The sequence below is a fragment of the Botryllus schlosseri genome, chromosome 14, assembly GCF_051294905.1.
Source record: "Botryllus schlosseri isolate E-star chromosome 14, Bs_hap1, whole genome shotgun sequence".
NCBI classification, from domain to species: domain Eukaryota; kingdom Metazoa; phylum Chordata; class Ascidiacea; order Stolidobranchia; family Styelidae; genus Botryllus; species Botryllus schlosseri.
In genome coordinates, this window is record NC_137249.1 from 13,395,611 (window position 1) to 13,413,633 (window position 18,023).

At 39.2% G+C, this 18,023-nt stretch overlaps 2 protein-coding genes across 2 annotated transcripts; both read right to left on the minus strand.

Moving 5' to 3' along the window:
* Positions 1-7,312: 7,312 nt before the first annotated feature.
* LOC145455502 (uncharacterized) lies at positions 7,313-10,463 on the minus strand. Its single transcript, XM_080333484.1, has one exon. It carries the CDS (start codon positions 10,458-10,460, stop codon positions 7,539-7,541), a length of 2,922 nt encoding a protein of 973 aa, XP_080189610.1. The 5' UTR covers positions 10,461-10,463; the 3' UTR covers positions 7,313-7,538.
* A 984-nt stretch (positions 10,464-11,447) lies between these two features.
* LOC145455504 (peroxiredoxin-like 2C) lies at positions 11,448-12,358 on the minus strand. The gene has a single exon (XM_080333485.1). It carries the CDS (start codon positions 12,178-12,180, stop codon positions 11,500-11,502), a length of 681 nt encoding a protein of 226 aa, XP_080189611.1. The 5' UTR covers positions 12,181-12,358; the 3' UTR covers positions 11,448-11,499.
* Positions 12,359-18,023: the final 5,665 nt, after the last annotated feature.

Genomic DNA, 18,023 nt, shown 5'->3' on the forward strand with positions numbered 1-18,023 from the left:
AATACCTAGTTATGGTTGCAATTACGTCATTGCTTCTACTTTTCTTGGCGTGAGTAAAGTAAATTAGTCGTCGCAAACTGCTGGTGCAGCAAACCATATGTGAGATGGATTCCGCACAAAATCTTATCAGTTCAGAAGATGTTGTATGGGCCGACAAGATAGCTTATATATTGGAACCCCGAAGAAATGTAACTATCGCACCGCTTCAATACATTTTAAGCTCGTTTTATATCCATGTCTGGTTTGATTCCAGCATTTGCAGTGTTGCAGCCTGTAATGATTCGAGATTCATTCAGGACATACTAAGATATACCAGCAAGCTGTCTTTCTGCTATTCATACCAGCATAGTCTGTGCCTATACCTTTACACCTCTTTCTACGACTTTGACAGCACTTTCGAGTGAATTCATTTTGCTGTAAGAGTTTAATAAGTCCCTAGTATATACGGCTGATTCAGCCAATCCTTAGAGCATTCAAGACTTCAGTTATATAGCACGACTGAAGCTTAATAAGATCAGACAAAATAGTGTCATTGTCCAGCTTTATATTTGTATTCAATGATGATGCATCTCTTCTGAAACAAGAAATTCGTTTGCCACTTGCGTAAGCGCCTTTGCAATATTTATCCGCGTGTTGTGTGCTTTCCCGCGGCCAAAACAGACATGTGGGCTACTGCGGTTTCCTCCACAGTAAGCCAGTCATGCTTCAAGTTTATGTGAAGCAGCTGTTGTTTGTTCATCAACATGTATTTAGTAACTCAATCTGTCTTGAATTAATCTTAAATCATTATCTGCCAACCGGCCGACAATGCGCTTGCAGAATCACCGCCGTTAGCAGGCTCCTTTAACAACTAATCAGCAAGCCAGGACCGTCGTGATCATTGAAGCATAGCCGATTAGCCAATCGAGAGCCGGGATTTCGTGTTTACTAGTCTTGTTGCGGTTCCATGGTCGCTGACACGCCCACTCGTCGGTAGCTACTTTCAAACGCTTTGCGACAAATCTTAACGACTTTCCTGCGAGCTTATTCCAGGCTCATTGCTGTTTTTTATCAATAATCTATAGAATGAGACATTGATACCCATCATATTTGAGATTTTCCAAATTTGGGACAACCCTAAGACGGTATTGAGAGGTTACCTGATGGTCATTGATACTAAACCTCTAGCTAGCAAGTGAGGCCATGCCATTTCGAGTGTTTTCACCGTAGCCTTTATTATGGTTATGGTTATCACGACTATATACTTACATACCTTATTCTTACTTGCTTGAGTAGATTTAAAGCCAGCTAATTCTACTTCTATTTTAAGTAGCTTTAGGTTGCTTTTTAAAGTAATACTTCTTCTCGTACTTAGGTAGATTTTTCTGTCGTTACTTCTACTTTTACTTTAGTAGCTTGCTTGACAAGGCCTACTACCATAGCCTTTATAAAGGCTATGCTACTACTCAGAGTTGGAACAATTGTAATTTGTAATTGAGCGGAATGTAATTATTACATTTTTCATGTAATTGTAATTCTAGCATAATTTCTGTTTTGTGTAATTGTAATTTGATAAAAATTTTGCTCAATTTCAATTACATTGTTATGGAAACCTGACAATCACAACATAAAATAATCAATCAATCATTTATTCGCCACTCCAGTGAAAATCCGGTACGGACCAGGATGACGACGAGGGGCCGCAAGGCCTTAGTACACAGTCACCACCTGTAATAATTAGCCTATTTGCATCGACGTTCTACGCGTGCCGCGTTATAACTGTAGCTAATTCTGCTAACATTCTGGTTTCATTGTGTGATATGACGATAAGGGGACACGAAATATTTCACTGTCATAAAGGGGGCGTGTCTAAAAACGTTAGAGAACCATAGTGGGCTAAACTAAATCTTGATATTTCAAAAATAGATCAACAGCAAATAAGCTCTTCCTAAACCTGTGCTGAACCATTTCCTACACCTCGGTTAGAGTTTTATTTTTAAATCTCTAACCAGTACCGAGGCTTGCTGCAACAATTGCAAAAAAAATTCAAGTTTCCAACCAAGGCTTCATCAAATTTGATCTCGCATTTCTTGAGATGTTATCCCAATCTTACCTCCAATCTTGGCCAAATTTACTGGGGCCAGAAATTTTCACACCCTAATGTTCATCAAATGCAATCTAACAGTTTCCGAGCAAGTGAAAATGTAAGTGCGAACCAAAATATTGTAATTCGTGGTTATCAGGAGGTTCTTTCCTTTTGCATTGATTGTAATTTTACACATCTTATCGGTATCATCCTTTTCGCTGACGCCTTAGATTTCATTATCCTCACTCAGCTCTGAATAGCCTAATCGCTTGATTACATTTCATTGCATGACTGTCATGTAGCCTATTCGCTGTTAGTCGCTCGAACTTTTGGTTGTCAACAGTCGTTTGAAACATTTTTCTGTGTTTGTAGTTTTCAGTACTCATGATTAGGAATAGTTCGAATACGTATGAGTTTTTTTTTTAAATAAAGGATATTCTACGTATCATGAATGAAACATGCATGAATACTGAATAGCTTGAGATTGTTGCTCATTACGTCGCTACGGCTGTCTAAAAACACCTCTCTACCGAATCAATTACATGTTTAACAGTAATTGTAATTCTAAATTATTACATGTCTAACAGTAATTGTAATTATAGCATTGAGTAATTGTAATTGTAATGTAATTGTAATGTAATTGAAACATTCAAGAAAATAATTGTAATTGTAATTAAAATTGTAATTGTAATTAAACTGAATTATTGTAATTTATCAAACTCTGCTACTACTATAGGGCCTTATTTTAAATATGTTTGCTCTAAATTGATTTTTGTTTTAAACTAGGGTTACCATATTTTGGAATCGAGAAAGGATCGAGGACACTTTTTCAAAATTTTCTAACTTCAGTATCTAATTAAAATAACGGAGGTAAATTTTGGAAAAATGGTAAATTTTTCCCACTTCGCGGGAAAAAGGGGTGTTCTCCGGGTGGGACAGTTGTCATTTATTGCTGTTACTTCAGTACTTGCGGAGAAAGCTGTCACCACTCAAAAATCGCGCTCACACGCAAGGTCGTCGCTAGAAAAAAAATCTTGGTGGGAGGAGCAAACTTTTTATGAGTTTAGGGGAGCTCCACCGGGGAACATCTCCCAGAACCTGACACCCTTCCATGTGCAGTTTCATCACTACCCTTTATACATATGATTCTTAGATGCACACACACACATACACAGATAACATATGGAAGCTTCCAGTTGCCAACTATAGCTTGTATTAGGCGATCGTTTCACTATAGATAACTAACCGCCGTAGGTTAGTTATCTATAGTTTCACGGACGACCCAATTCGCTGACATTAAAGTGATGAACAATCAGTGTGAATTTCGTGCCTATAGTCGTGCGGAGCGTAAAACTTTTTTGAATAAATGAAAGAATTTGACAGAGATGGACAAAGTAGTCAAGAAAGCTACTCAAGTAGAAGTAGAAGTAGCGACTAAAAATATACTCAAGTACGAGTAGAAGTACTTCTTCCATAAGCAACCTAAACTACTTGAAGTAGACGTAAAATTGACCGACTTTAAATCTACTCAAGTAAGTAAGTATAGTTGTGAAAACGATCCTAATTCGTTCACATAAATTGTCAAAAGGTGCAAATTGGACTATGCGAAAGGTACCGAGCTCGATTCATATTGATGCATAACAGGAGGTATCCAATTTTCGATAGCATAAGCATTCATCCGCATCATGGGATGAAAATGATAGTATTGATATGGAAATGCGATGTTTCTTGAAGAGCACGTTTCAGAAAATATCATGGTATGGCGCCCTCCTCCATATTATAAGGCTCGTAGTTTAGTCGAAGATTAATAGAAGAAGAATTTGTATAGGATACGGTGCAAACATTTTGCGCAATTAATAACGTTAATAAAAATATGGTGGACGTAAAATGCCATATTGTGTAGCTTTATTTCCGGAAATTAGAGGCATTACTACACTTGCTTTTATACTTCAACATGTAGGCTATGTCACCCAGACAATATGATACCAGTGTTGGAATGACTCGAGTCATGACTCGAGTCATCCCAACACTGGTATCATATACTTTGAGTTCTAATTTATATCAGTTCTTTTGTCTGGGTAACATAGCCTACATGTTGAAGTCGAGTCAGACTCGAGTCACCGCTTTTTCGTATGACTTGACTTGACTCGAGTCACTTTGCTAAAATGACTTGACTTGACTTGACTCTGCCTAACAGAAATGTGGATTGACTCGTGACTCGGGGCAAAATTCACGAGTCAATTTCAAACATCAAGTAATCGGTGTCGATCAAAATCACTGTATCTTGTATATCAGCAGGGTTGTAACCAAGTCACAAGGCTCCTTGTCACAAGTCAATCTCACTTTTATATTTTTGACTCGAGTCAAGTCGAGTCATTTTCAATTCCCACCGAGTCAAGTCCGAGTCCAAGTCAGCGAACAGAGGATCGAGTCCGAGTCATGGTATTATGACTCGAGTCCAAGTCATTGTGTTGACTGCTCAGTTTCCAGTTAAAATCTTCCAAAACCCACTTTTTTAACTCTGTTTGGTGATATTGACGAATGGTTCGCATTTATAATATATCAATTTTTAGCAGTTTCTGGTCGCATTTTCAAGCACCAGTACCAACAAACGAAATCCCAGTAGTGTGTTGGCTTCGAAATTACTATGAAATGTCGGTCTTGGCCGTCTGAATCTCGAGTCAATGACTTGCTTCGAGTCATGCGCAATGAATCGAGTCCCAAGTCGAGTCAATACACAGATTGACTCGAGTCGAGTCGAGTCATTTCCGTATTTTGAGCAACTGACTCGAGTCGAGTCGAGTCATCTGAAAATCGTGACTCGAGTCTGACTCGAGTCGAGTCATGACTCGAGTCATTACAACCCTGTATATCAGTGGTTCTTTTTTCCTCCAGCGCCACCTTTCAAAATTTATCGTGCTCCAGCGCACCCCGCCTCATATTGTAAGGACTGTAATATAGGCAATGGGTAAGAGGGAGGGCCGTAACAGCACTTCGTCAGCCCCCCTCTAAAAAACGATTTTCTTGCACACCCATAGCGTGATAAACCAAACTTCTGAGGGGTTCGCCCCCAAGAACCCCGTCGCGTGATTTCGATGATCAGCAATCTTTATGTGGCCTGGTCACCCCAGGCGCCAAAACTTTCTGTAATGCATGAAAGAATAGGGGTAATTGCATATATATGCCGCCATAAACTTTTTATTCTGTCAGCCCACATTATCAGATTTACCAGTAGCGCTGAGTGAGCTGTTGTATTGATGAAGGCCGCGTAATTAATAATTGAACATATTCGGGCGTGCCCGTTGGTACAATTAATTCGTTACATGTTGTTGATATCACCAGAGGTGGTCAGTAACGAAGTACTTCTACTTTTTCAAAGTATTCAAGTAGCTTTCCTCTACTTCTAGTATTTACTCACGTTGATCTAATTTTCTCTACTTCTACTTCGTAATATTTTGATATCTACTTACTTACTTTTCGCTATTTTCAGTTTGCCAAGTAGAAGAGGTTCAATTCTCCAATCAGGAAGATAGCCTAAAGAATTTCGGGGCTGTTTATCACGGAGTATTAACAATTAATTTCAATAGAAATTGAGTAAAGCCCAGAATGTGTCAAAACATAACCAATCCAGTAAATAGTAGGCTACATATTTGGAAAGTAATCCGTGAAAGTAGAAGTAGGCTTACTTATCGTTTCTGACGAAGTTTGACTCCAGGTTATTGTGTGTCGTGCGGTATTAAAATGATCTCAAGAGAGGGCTGTTTCATTGTAGGAGTCTCAACAGTTAATCTACCAAATTTAAATTTGTGGCATCATCTGTTCAAACAGGTCTATAGAAAATACATTGCGAATGCACATGCACATTGTATATACACTAAACAGACTTGGACAACTAGAAAATTTGCAGTTTTTCTGAACTAGATTAGAATTAGAATTAGAGCTACACCGTTTTTCCAAACTAGATTAGAATTAGAATTAGAGCTACACAGTCGTTTCCAAATTAGATTAGAATTAGAAATAGAGCTATAGGCCCTCACAGTTTTTTCCAAATTAGATTAGAATTAGAATTACTGAATTCACAAAAACTTGGCAATTGAAAAAAATTGTGAATGGTAAATGAATAGGCTACAGCTAAAATCAGCTCGTATCAAATCACAGTGCATTCCCGTAACCTTGAGAATGGCTATTAACGTCTGTACACCAAGCTTGGCTCGTTTTTTACTATACCAGGGGTCACCGCAATCGCGGCAGGCGATCTGATTTGATATTGTGGAAATACGTAAAATAATGCATTGCAATGCATGCATGCTAAAATAGATTTCAGTTTCAAAATATTATTGTTGTTGTTTCAGAATAAGGTATTCGCCTGTGCCCAACAACACTATTCCACACCAGCTGAAACGGCCTCGGCGAGGGCAACAGTATTCCATCGATGGAAAGTCAGCTGATATCAATAAGCATAAGCATATTGGCTTGACGATGTTGACGTGCAATGGTCAAGACACTGCCAAGACACAGACGCTTGTTTGCCTGTTTGTTTCGGGGTATTCATGGTGTTTTTCGACTACTATGGTCATTTACACCAGGCCGATATTCTTCTTATTTTCCGTAACTGCCGACTTACAGCACGGCCCACCTCTAGGCTTTTGTAAGACTCCGCTGACGCGGATGAGGTGGCGAGGAGGAGCCTAGGTAAACCTCCAACAATTAGGTATCGGAATTCGGAAGTTGACCTCGGTCGGACTCGAACCCGCACCCATTGGTGTTGCAACACAGAAGATAGGACATCCCCAAAAGATCAATCTTTAGAATGAGATAGTCTTTCAGCTGGTCTGGCTAACCTTAGCCCTAATATCGATTCATTAGTCGTTGGAAAGCGTTCTCGGGTATCGCGCGCAATTCATGTATAGTTAGAATTATCTAGTTGTCCAAGTCTGCTTATATAGAGTAAGTAAAAATATGTCAATATTGCTGTCATGACGGCCTAAACGTTTCGCAGTCCTTAGTCAGTACCTGTTGGCTAGACCTTACTAATCTTTACTAGTTTAAAAATCTGAATGATTCATATTTTCCTCCGAAAGCCTTGCTATGAAATCGATTGGAAACAAGTTAATGATTTCACCAGTCCTTTACAACCTCATCCACAAATACTCCAAGACATGTGTCGCACAAATACCAGAGACTTTTGGCCCCTCATGTAATTTTCCTGACTACTCTCCAATTCAACAAAAGGCAGTTTAGACTATATAATTTATAGGTTTTTGATTTCGTTATTTATTCTCTTTTTTGCGTTTGTTGTATGAGAAGAATAATTGAACACAGTGAAATGTTTGACGGGAATCTCATCTTAGGAAGCAATAATATTATCGTTGAACACACACGTATCTATATCTATCCAAGGTGAATCCTCATGCTCATAGTTTAATAAATTATATGAAACTTCCAATTTCATACAAGAAGTTGAGATGTATACTCAGGATATCCTTCCTCCCTGGTAGGCCGGATGCAATTCCCTGTACTCCGCTCTTTCGGCAGCAAGTCGGCTACTGTCCTCTAGCATCTTTCTGTCGCTTTCAAGTTGCTTTGCCGCCTCCAAATTTCTGACAGTCAGATCTCTCTTAGCTGCATCAGCAGCATCATGACTTTCATCGGAAACTTTCAAGGGAATCTCACATAAGCTGAACTGCCCCCCGAATATATGAGCACAGCCGCAGTAAAACCAATCGATGGCTTGCGTAAGAGACTGGGCATTCTCAAATAGTACCCACGCCGAACCAGTTGATTGCTGCATAATTGGATCTTTTATCAGGAAGATATCTTTGATGTCACAATTGGCGTCTGTTTCAAGCATTCCCTCAATACGCTGAGATGTTACGGAACTAGGCATATGGGATAGAAAAGCGGCTTTTGACAGCTCTGAAGTAACGAGTGCCCACGCAGGAGCGTCTTTTTGGATGATTTCTCTCCATTCATCCACAGATATGGAATAAGTTCGGGTACTGTTTTTATGAGCTTGTAATTCCAGGCCTTGCCTGATTTCAATAAGATCCTTCAATGTCGGTTCCGTCCTTCTATTCATCTCAAAATCAGTCTTTATTGCTGCCGAGTCAAGAAGATTAAATTCAGGAATTTCGCAACCGCCATTCCCGCGTAAGTCAATCACAAAATTAGAGTGTTTCCATTCGCATGTCGGTGAGAGTAGAATGTCTTTGATAACCTTGGCCAAGTCTTCCATATCAGCTTCAACAAACCCATTGTTCTGATTGCTCAAATCCAAATGTTCCAGTGGAAATCGCTGATCATTGAATGCGGATACGAAATCCGTTACATAACTAGCAGTTACGCCATTGCGTGATAAATTGACATTGTTAACAGTGGAAGAATGTGTTGGCAAAGTGAAGAGTTTCCTCAAACTTTCAAGTGAAACCCCGTCAATCGTATTGTTTGAGGCATCAATACTTTTAAGGCAGTGTTTCGAATGTTTCAAAAGTGCTTCGACAAGATTAGAAATGAACTTGGCAGTCAACCGGTTTACAGACACGTCAATCTTTTCTAAAGGTAAAGAATTGGCAAGAACATCGCATAGAGGAGTCATATCATCGTCATCTAGTTGACACACAGAAAGATGTAATTCTGTAAGGTTTAGCGGTGACGTTTGATCATTAAACGCAGACATAGCTCCAATTCCGTTCAAGTTCATTCCGCCAAAAGTTAATGAGCCAACTTTGCGCATGGCATTAGCCACTACCTTTCTGATATCATCGTTGGAAAATTTTGTCCTGGTTATATCAACATGTACGAGGTTTGGAAATTTAGAAGTTAAGACATCAATAACGCCATCTGGTTTGGAGAGGTTTGCCAATTTCAATTTTCTTATACTGTTGTTACTCAAATTGTCAAATATCTCTATTCCATTAGCACCAATATCATTTTTTGACAAATCGAGAAATTCTAGGAGTGGAAGTTTTCCGTCGATTTGTGTTACAAACATTTTCAAGAGGTCATCGTCTAATGAGCAATCAGAGATATCTAAGTGCTTCATTTGACTACTCTTAAATTCTCTTTCAATTACAAAATCACGCACAGTGGTATCGTCAACCTTAGTTTTACCAATGCTACATAATGCCATTTTCGGGTGAGCACATGCATTCAAGATCATTGCACACAACTTCCCAATATTCGTAGTGGTATTTTTGCCTATCTTCAATGAACGGATTGACCTATTTTTAGTGATTGCATCAAGTAGTATGCTCATTGCGTCAGAGCCGATAGAAGTGTTGGATATATCTATCTCTTCTAGTATGCAGTTGTCGCTTCCCAAATTGAGTGAGATGTCCTCAACGAATTGATTATCGTCTTCTATCGAATTATCGGCAGCAAGAAGAGTTGATACACTTGAATATTGTAATGACTCGCAAAGGCAGTGAAGATCAGTGGCCCCGACGTTGGTAACATCGAGAGATTTCAAAGTGTTGTTTCCCTTCAGAGCTGCGCCAAGATATCTTGACAAGGCATCTTTTCCGAGTCTGTTCCCAGACACGTTCAATATCTCTATCGCTGAATTCGCAGCTATCAAAGTTCCCAGGGCTGCCGAGCATTCCGGGCTCGCCAAATTATCTGACAAGTTCAAATGTTTAATGGAGGTGTTGCTTCTCAAGGATATCACGATGAATCGGAATACAACGGGACCAAGTTGGCTTCCGCTCAGGTTTAACGTATGCAGCTGTTGCATGACAGAAACCACCTTGAATAGAGTATCGCTTTTTGTGAAGGTGTAAAATGAGCGATTTAATTTAAGAGTGTTCACATGAGCAGCCTCGTCAATCAATTTTTCACTGCTGAACAGTTTGCAAGCTTGTTTCAGGTATCTGTTGAAATCTTCTTCTTTTGTAGGCGACTCTTTAGTGATGGCTGTTGTTGATGGTGGAAGGGGCGGATTGACTGACATTTTAGCGCTTTTACTGTCGTTGGCTGTGCTTTCTTCTTCAGGCAACGAGGCCACAGAATTCTTGACTGCTTGCAATGTGTCCATGACCGTCTCTGTGGCGAGTTTGTTTTCCAATTCAAAAATGTGTGCATCGTCAGCAGTTGAATATCCATCTTCACCAATTGAACTATGGCTTTGCGTTTGCTGTAATGATTCCACACTCTTCTTTGTATTGAACGGTCTCTCTTGATGAGTATTTGTTGGCATGCCACCTTGATCAGACCTATGCAGCACAGGTAAGGCGTGATCTCCCGATACAGTATCATCACTTAAATGCACTGGTAACTTCTGTCCAATTCTAGAAGGCCCATCTTCAACACTAGTAATTGCTGCCCGTTCTTTTTGATTTTTCAGGGCATCAGCATTATGACTGGTAACAGCTGACGGTTTACTAGATCCACAGCCCATTGTGGACAGTACAGTAATACTTCAACCACATTTCAGGTAGGCGGTGGATGCAAGATCAATTAACACAAGCATAATGTCATCTATAAAGACATATTGGAAATGAATTAAAAGTTAGTTACAAATGTAGCAAACAAAAATATACGGAATGATTGGTATGGTACTACCAAATATGTTAGTGTATCGGAATCTGGACAAAGTTTTACAACAAATCATACATGAATATTTGTTGGCAATAGAAGCAGCAATTTAGCCAGTCTAGGAGGTCTGTTTTAAACATAACACCATCACAATGTGTAATTTATATAGATAACCAGGGTAAAATTTAAATGAAGAGTTAGTCTCATAGGATAACAAGGAAGCAAGGAAAGTGATTCTATTCACTAGACAAAAGTATCTAACAAGAGAATGTATAAAAGTTTCAAGATTTTCCCAATAGGGTAGTTTAGATTGTTAATGCCAATGTGCCAAGCTATCTGTCTACTTCGATAAAACATACAAAATTGCAACCAGGTTGAACATTTCTATAACAATATGGAACTGTAACTAATATGTATGCCAATTCTTGCAACACAATACTACTTAAAATTGATGTGTGCCCTTAAAGCTGGAATGTAACAGTTTACTACCGTGATACCCAATCATAGACCTATATTAGGCATTAGTAGTTATAATTGATAAATGTACAAAGTTCCATGACTTTTAGTTGCGCATATAAAACACATCAATAGTATTAAGATAACAAGAAAATTTTGTGATGATATGCATGCCAACATAATAGGACTATCAAATGTTTTAGTTAGGCTACAGGCGAATGGCGTAAAAATGATCCATTACAACAAAAAATCATAGAATCCGTGATTTTACCACGTCTCGAGACCCACAGTGAATAAAAATGCATGTTTCTGAATCAATATAATAAATATTATAATCAATTGACACAATGTCTCGATTACCCCTATAAAGCGATTTTGATCAGTCAATTGCATATACCGGATTCGAAATTTATGGAAGAAAGAACCGAGCCAATGATGAACTAGCTTCAAACATCCTTAATTCTGTACTTTGTCTTAAAATCAACCCTCGGAAGTCCAACGACTTTTAGAAGGTCATTGATAGGCGTGTGATCATAAGGGTGAGTGTCACGATGAAAAAACAGAAGGTTTTCCTTGTTATCCACTATCAGCTGTCCCCCCATTTGAAACGGGTCGCCTTGTTGCGTCGTGTTCATTGATCTCCACACTGTCTGCCAGAATCCTATAAACGAATTCGTTTTCACATGCGGACTGGGACCTTGTGGAAATTCAGTAGTCCTCTGATGTAATCCAAGAGCTCGATAAATTGTTCTGCTTGAATCACAATAAATATCGTGAGGGCAATTGGTGTGTTCAATGAATTGCTTGATATGTCTTGCCGGCGAGCAGCCAATCAAGACAATACGGCAGCTGCATTTTTCCAGTTCGTGTTTGAATATCTTCGCGAAATCCTCTGCGTAATCTCTGGTCACATAGTCTAAAAAATGCCTCAGAAACACGAATATAGTTGACGAATATTGCGCGTCCATGATATCTTCAAATCGTACTCGATTGCGATCAGCATCATATAGAATGCAGGACTTAAGTCTTTCCAGATCACAACCAGTTTCCGGCATTCTTTCTATGACATCGATCGTCGGCACTGGCATATCCTGTGCGGCAACTGCAGTATCTCCATACCGGGACATGATGGACGGATGTTCAGAGTGCCATACATACACTTGCAATATTTCTTCGTCTTAATCTCATCATTATAATAATTTATTTTCCGCTCGTTTTCCGTAACACCCTTAGCAAATAAAAGTATGTGATGTGGTTGTCGCTGCTATACAGACCGACCAAACCAATACATAGCAAACGGTGCATGACGTGGTTGCTGTGGTTACTACAAAAGATTGTTAGTACCAAAGTCAGTCAGCTATGACATCAGCAATAATAGAGATTACCCCTGACGAGTGTCAGCCGAAAATATTCGGGTTCATTTCAATGTGAATATACTATTCAGTTGTATATTGAAGTTCTGTACCTCTAAGAGAGAGAGAGAGAGAGAGATTTCTTCGTCAACCGGGATAATAGAATAAGTACGCAAAAAACTGCTCAATACAAAAAACACGAAACGAGAATATTAACGTGTGGGGTGTAACTGAGTAACGGTATAGACGGGTGCCGGCGATATGATCCGTAGGACCTTCGTGTCAAGCCGTGACCCTGGAGAGTTGCGAAGTTGTGAAAGCAGTAACGCAGGCTGTAGTGTATATTCATGCGCTTAAATGGTGTATATAATTATATTAACAGTGTTCGCACATTTTCGGCAATCAATGATGACAAATAGGCAGAGATGGTCAGTAGCGAAGTATATATAGGGCCTATATCCTATATAGGTCTAGCTCTGTCTGCGTTCCAATGATATATATCATTGGTCCGAGTCACAATAAGTCTATATCTCACTTTTATAGTTTTGACTCGAGTCAAGTAAATTTCGTTCAAACCAGGGCTGTGGAGTCGGTAAATTTTACCACCGACTCCGGCTCCGACTCCGACTCCACACATTTTCAATATACCGACTCCGACTCCGACTCCTGAGTCTTTACACGTACCGACTCCGACTCCGACTCCTGGGTCTTTAAACGTACCGACTCCGACTCCGACTCCCGACTCCGACTCCAGCATTATTACCAATTTACTTCGAAAATTATATGCCACATTGTCGGTTGAATGACTATCATACAACCATTAAACATATGCAAACATATGATTAACAGTGGTATGCTAAATTGTTTCATTGTGGCACAGCTCGAATTATCCACTATGCAATTAACATAAAAGAAAGCTTTGCTAAATATCCTTCCTTTTTCAAGTTTTTATAACAAGGACTCTCTAATATCCTGAAAGGTATGAATCATTCAAATATGGCAGATATCCAATCCCGCATAATAAAAATGTAGATAAAAAATCCAAGTGTAGCTCTTGTGTATGAGTCAGCAACTAATAAAGAGATTGAACTTACTAATTTTGTCATTGCACACTCTCCTGATTACAAGCACACACACTCTTACTGCTAATAGACATTGGTCATAAATGGAATTTACTCAAAGTAGTCAAAGACCATTCCCTATGTCTAGTCTACATGTAGTTAATCAAGTATTCTAAGATTGGGACTTGTAGTCTTTTTTAATCATTTGTTCGACCCGAACAGCTAAGCTACACTACAAATATTTTTAATTCTGTCAAGTGGGAAGCATCGTTTGGTCATATTTACATCATTTTTACAATTTTACAAAACCAGCCGATGCATTTGCTCCGTCACAGTATCATGGTATAACTCCAAAAATTGCATCAATTCTGACTGCATCGCGAAAACTCATCTTGCGATTTTCTTCCCCTCTGCAACTGAGTTGTAATTTGCAAGTAATGTCTAATTTTATCAATATCAGGGGTGGGCAACTTTTTCGGCGAAAGGGACACCTGAGATTTACGAACCATTGCGCGGGCAACTGGAATGTTGATAACCTTTTTTTGTCGTCGATAGGATCGAACCGAATTAGGTTACATTGCAAACAGGACTTATAATAATACGCTCTAAATTGATAACAATATGTCATGCAACTGTGCAGTGCGCAATCAGGACATGGTCGCGCAAAGCGCGAAATTTTTTTGCAAGATAACGACTGAACTAGGCTATATCAATAAATATGTCGCTAACATACATTGGGGGTCGCATTTGTATACTACTGGGCTCATTTGGCAAGGAAAGGATTATTCGACGTTTAGACATAGCAAAATCGACGGTATCAGTGAAAATGCCTCTATCATTTTTGCAAATGTTTTGTCGACGATCTCGCTGCGAGTGCACAAGCGAAGCCGCATGTTGGACGACACGTTATCTCCTAATTGCGAATAGTTAGACTCAATTCTGTGAATAATATGTATTTATAATTTTCAGAAGGGGGCTCAAATACTGAATGCAAGAAATCTAGAGAATGAATCATGCGAAGTACCGAGAAAAATTACAAGTCAAATAAATGTGCTATGACATATTCTACTTTATGGTCATATACGAAGATCTGGGATAAATGTCGCTGGCCCCTGGATACGTCAATGCGTCAGAACTGTTGTTTTAGTCATCATCAAATTTCGCGGTCATGCTAATCAAATTTTGGTTGACCTTGCAATTGTACCTGATGTCATAAATAATTTCGAGAATTACCTCGCAGGCCACACCTAACCTTCTCCTGTGTCAAATTTGGCCTGCGTGCCACGGGCTGGCCGCCCCTGATCTGTATGGGTATTAATAACAGTGATTGGTGGTACATAAAATTTATATTGAAAATTCTTTGAAAGCAAATGTTTTCATGATAGAGAAGTTGGAGTCGGAGTCGGAGTCGAAGTCTGGGTCATTCTCACAAACTCCGACTCCGACTCCAGTCAGTATTTTCCCACCGACTCCGACTCCGACTCCGACTCCAGCTATTATAGTTTTAACGACTCCGACTCCGACTCCGACTCCATCAAGCGAAAATTACCCCGACTCCGACTCCGACTCCACCGACTCCGACTCCGACTCCACAGCCCTGGTTCAAACCCGTAAATTTCGTTCAACCGCTGATGTTTCCATTCGTGATTATCTTAGTTATTTTCCGTTAGGTCGGGGTGAGTGTGTACAACTGTACACTGTACAGTACAACCGTACAATATGCTCGTCAATTATGTTAAATGTTTCTCTTTCAGTAACTTTATAAGTTTAATTTCCCGACTATGTAATCCGCTATTATAGTTCTAGATCCCTGGTTACAACCCTGTTTGTACCTTCAGATTATTTCATATATACTTCATGAAAGGGGGTGTCTGATTAAAAGACTAGCCTAGGCTACTCCAAATCGTTTCGGAACCCTCCTATCTTTTCATATATCGCAATCATGTGGTGAATTAATTTGATAAATATCTTAATAAAATGATGACGATCTGCCTAATTTTCCGACCGTAATTCGCTATTATCGATACGAGGCTTGGTCCTTCGTCGCATTAAACTCGTACTTGTAAGTTATTGGGTTTTGCAATGAAAATACGGTTCCGCGTTCCGCATCTGTTTTAGCGCTTTGGAAATCTGGGTTACCCGCGTTTTCGTTTTCCTCTTGGTTTCCGCTTTTCAGCGTTTTAGAATAGAATGTATTCGATAGATGTTAGGGTTACCCATTGAGTAGCTGAGTCATGCGGTAAAGGATGCAGAAAACGAAAATAACGAACTGAACCCGTCGACGAACAGACGAACGCAAGAATGTAGGATTTCACGACTGTAGGATTTCTGGCAATCCAAAAGCTATCTTCCCTAGAGCAGAAATAACTGAATCTGGTCTTGATCGAAAGCTACTGTTGCATATAGGCTTACCATATTTTAGAAATCTAAAAAAGAGGACACTTTTTCAGAAATTTGAGACTTGCAAAACCGGAGAAGAATTCTAAAAAACCGGTGAACTTTTCCCATTTTGTGATCGGTTGACTAAAAAAATAAAAAGGTCAACCTACCCGCTCAGAGCCCAAAATACCGTTTCTTCCTCCACATTGCCGGGTGGTTGACTAAAAAAAGGTCATCTTTTCGCTCAGAGCTCAAAATACCGTTTTTCTCTCCACATTGCTAGGTGCATGGTTGACTAAAAAAAAGGTCATCTTTTCGTTCAGATCTCAAAATACCGTTTGAGTGTCACTACTGTGCTAATTTACGGCATATCACTCGCATTTTACAAAAAGGCGTCCTTCGAGGACGCTTTCAAAAAAGTCAAAAAAGAGGACAAATCTTCTTAAAAGAGGACGTATGGTAATCCTACTGTTGCACCGATTCCAAAAAATATAAATTAAAATATGATCAGGCACTGATCCACCTAGAATCCGCCCTCCAAGTCTGAAATATAGGCATTGTTCGAACAATCGGATAGTCGCAACAGGTCATTGTTATGGCCTTAGTGTTGCGGTTATGCGATTGTTCTGAACAATGCCGATATTTCAGACTTGGAGGGAGGATTCTAGGTGGATCAGTGCCTGCTCATATTTTAATTTATATTTTTTGAGATCGGTGCAACAGTAGCTTTCGATCAAGACCAGATTCAGTAATTTTTGCACTCGAGAAGATAGCTTTTGGATTGCCAGAAATCCTACAGTCACTTACGCAAAACAATTCTCCACTCCAGCCTCAGCGAAGCGGAACGAAGCTGCAAAATCGGCAGTTAGATGAGCATGGATTAGGATTGGGATTTGAAAAAACAGGATTTGAGAAATTTTGTCGGATCTGGATTGGATTAGGATTAGAGATTATTTTCTGAACGGATTAGGATTTGGATTGGATTTACCTATTTTCTGGGACATTGATATGTCGTATGGCGAATGGCGACAAACTTTATTCAGATCAATATAAATGTAGTTATGGTTACTAGATTATCTTAAATCAAGGCAATCATTGGTTGTGAAAGAAAATTTTCCAATCCCCCCCTTGCATAAACCAGCATTGTTTCTGAATTTCCAATTGGAATCGGATTAGGATTGGACATGGACTTGAATATGATAAAGTTATGGATTAGGATTTGGATTTGAAGATTCGGATTTGGATTGGATTAGGACATGGAAATTCGAAATCCGCTCATCTCTGAAAATCGGTCGTTGCCGTTCCATGTTTAATTTCTATACTTTGACTAATACCACCCAAAGTCACTCAACTATGAGTGACTTTGATATCACTATAGATAACTAACCTACGGAGGTTAGTAGGTTAGTTAGTTATCTATAGGTTAGTTAGGTTAGTTATCTTACACCCGGCGTCTTCCGATCCAGAAACTTCCCGGGTGTTTCCCCGTTGATATTTGAACAAGAGTTTCTGTTTGTTTGTTTGCGTGTAGCAAAAGGCCTGAGCGTAGACAGTAGGGCTGTTCAAAAATAACTTTTTTTCCTGAATCTTGCTGGTTACTTGATTAAATCGTTAGGTTGCCTTAAAAAACGACGCATACCAAATTTGAATTCATTCCGACAAATATTCGCGGGTTACGTAGAGTTTGAAAATTTTGGATTTGCCCAAAAACGCAAAAAAAAAATTTTCTCAAATTTTTTTGCCAACCCCATGAAATTGTTGGGCTGTCTTCAAAAACTATGCAAAACAAATTTGACTCAATTCCAAGCCGTAGAAGCGGAGTTATTCCAGTTTTACGGTGATAATTCTTGGATTATCCACCAATCAAGGATAATCCCAGAATTATCGAATAAAAACAGAAATAACTCCGGTTCTACAGCTTGGAATTGAGTCAAATTTGTTTTGCATAGTTTTTGAAGACAGCCCAACAATTTCATGGGGTTGGCAAAAAAATTTGAGAAAAAATTTTTTTTGCGTTTTTGGGCAAATCCAAAATTTTCAAACTCTACGTAACCCGCGAATATTTGTCGGAATGAATTCAAATTTGGTATGCGTCGTTTTTTAAGGCAACCTAACGATTTAATCAAGTAACCAGCAAGATTCAGGAAAAAAAGTTATTTTTGAACAGCCCTAGTAGAC

Excerpts from the sequence above, each read along its gene's own strand:
- LOC145455504 (XM_080333485.1), bottom strand. The coding sequence starts at position 12,180 with ATGTCCCGGTATGGAGATACTGCAGTTGCCGCACAGGATATGCCAGTG.
- LOC145455502 (XM_080333484.1), bottom strand. The coding sequence starts at position 10,460 with ATGGGCTGTGGATCTAGTAAACCGTCAGCTGTTACCAGTCATAATGCT.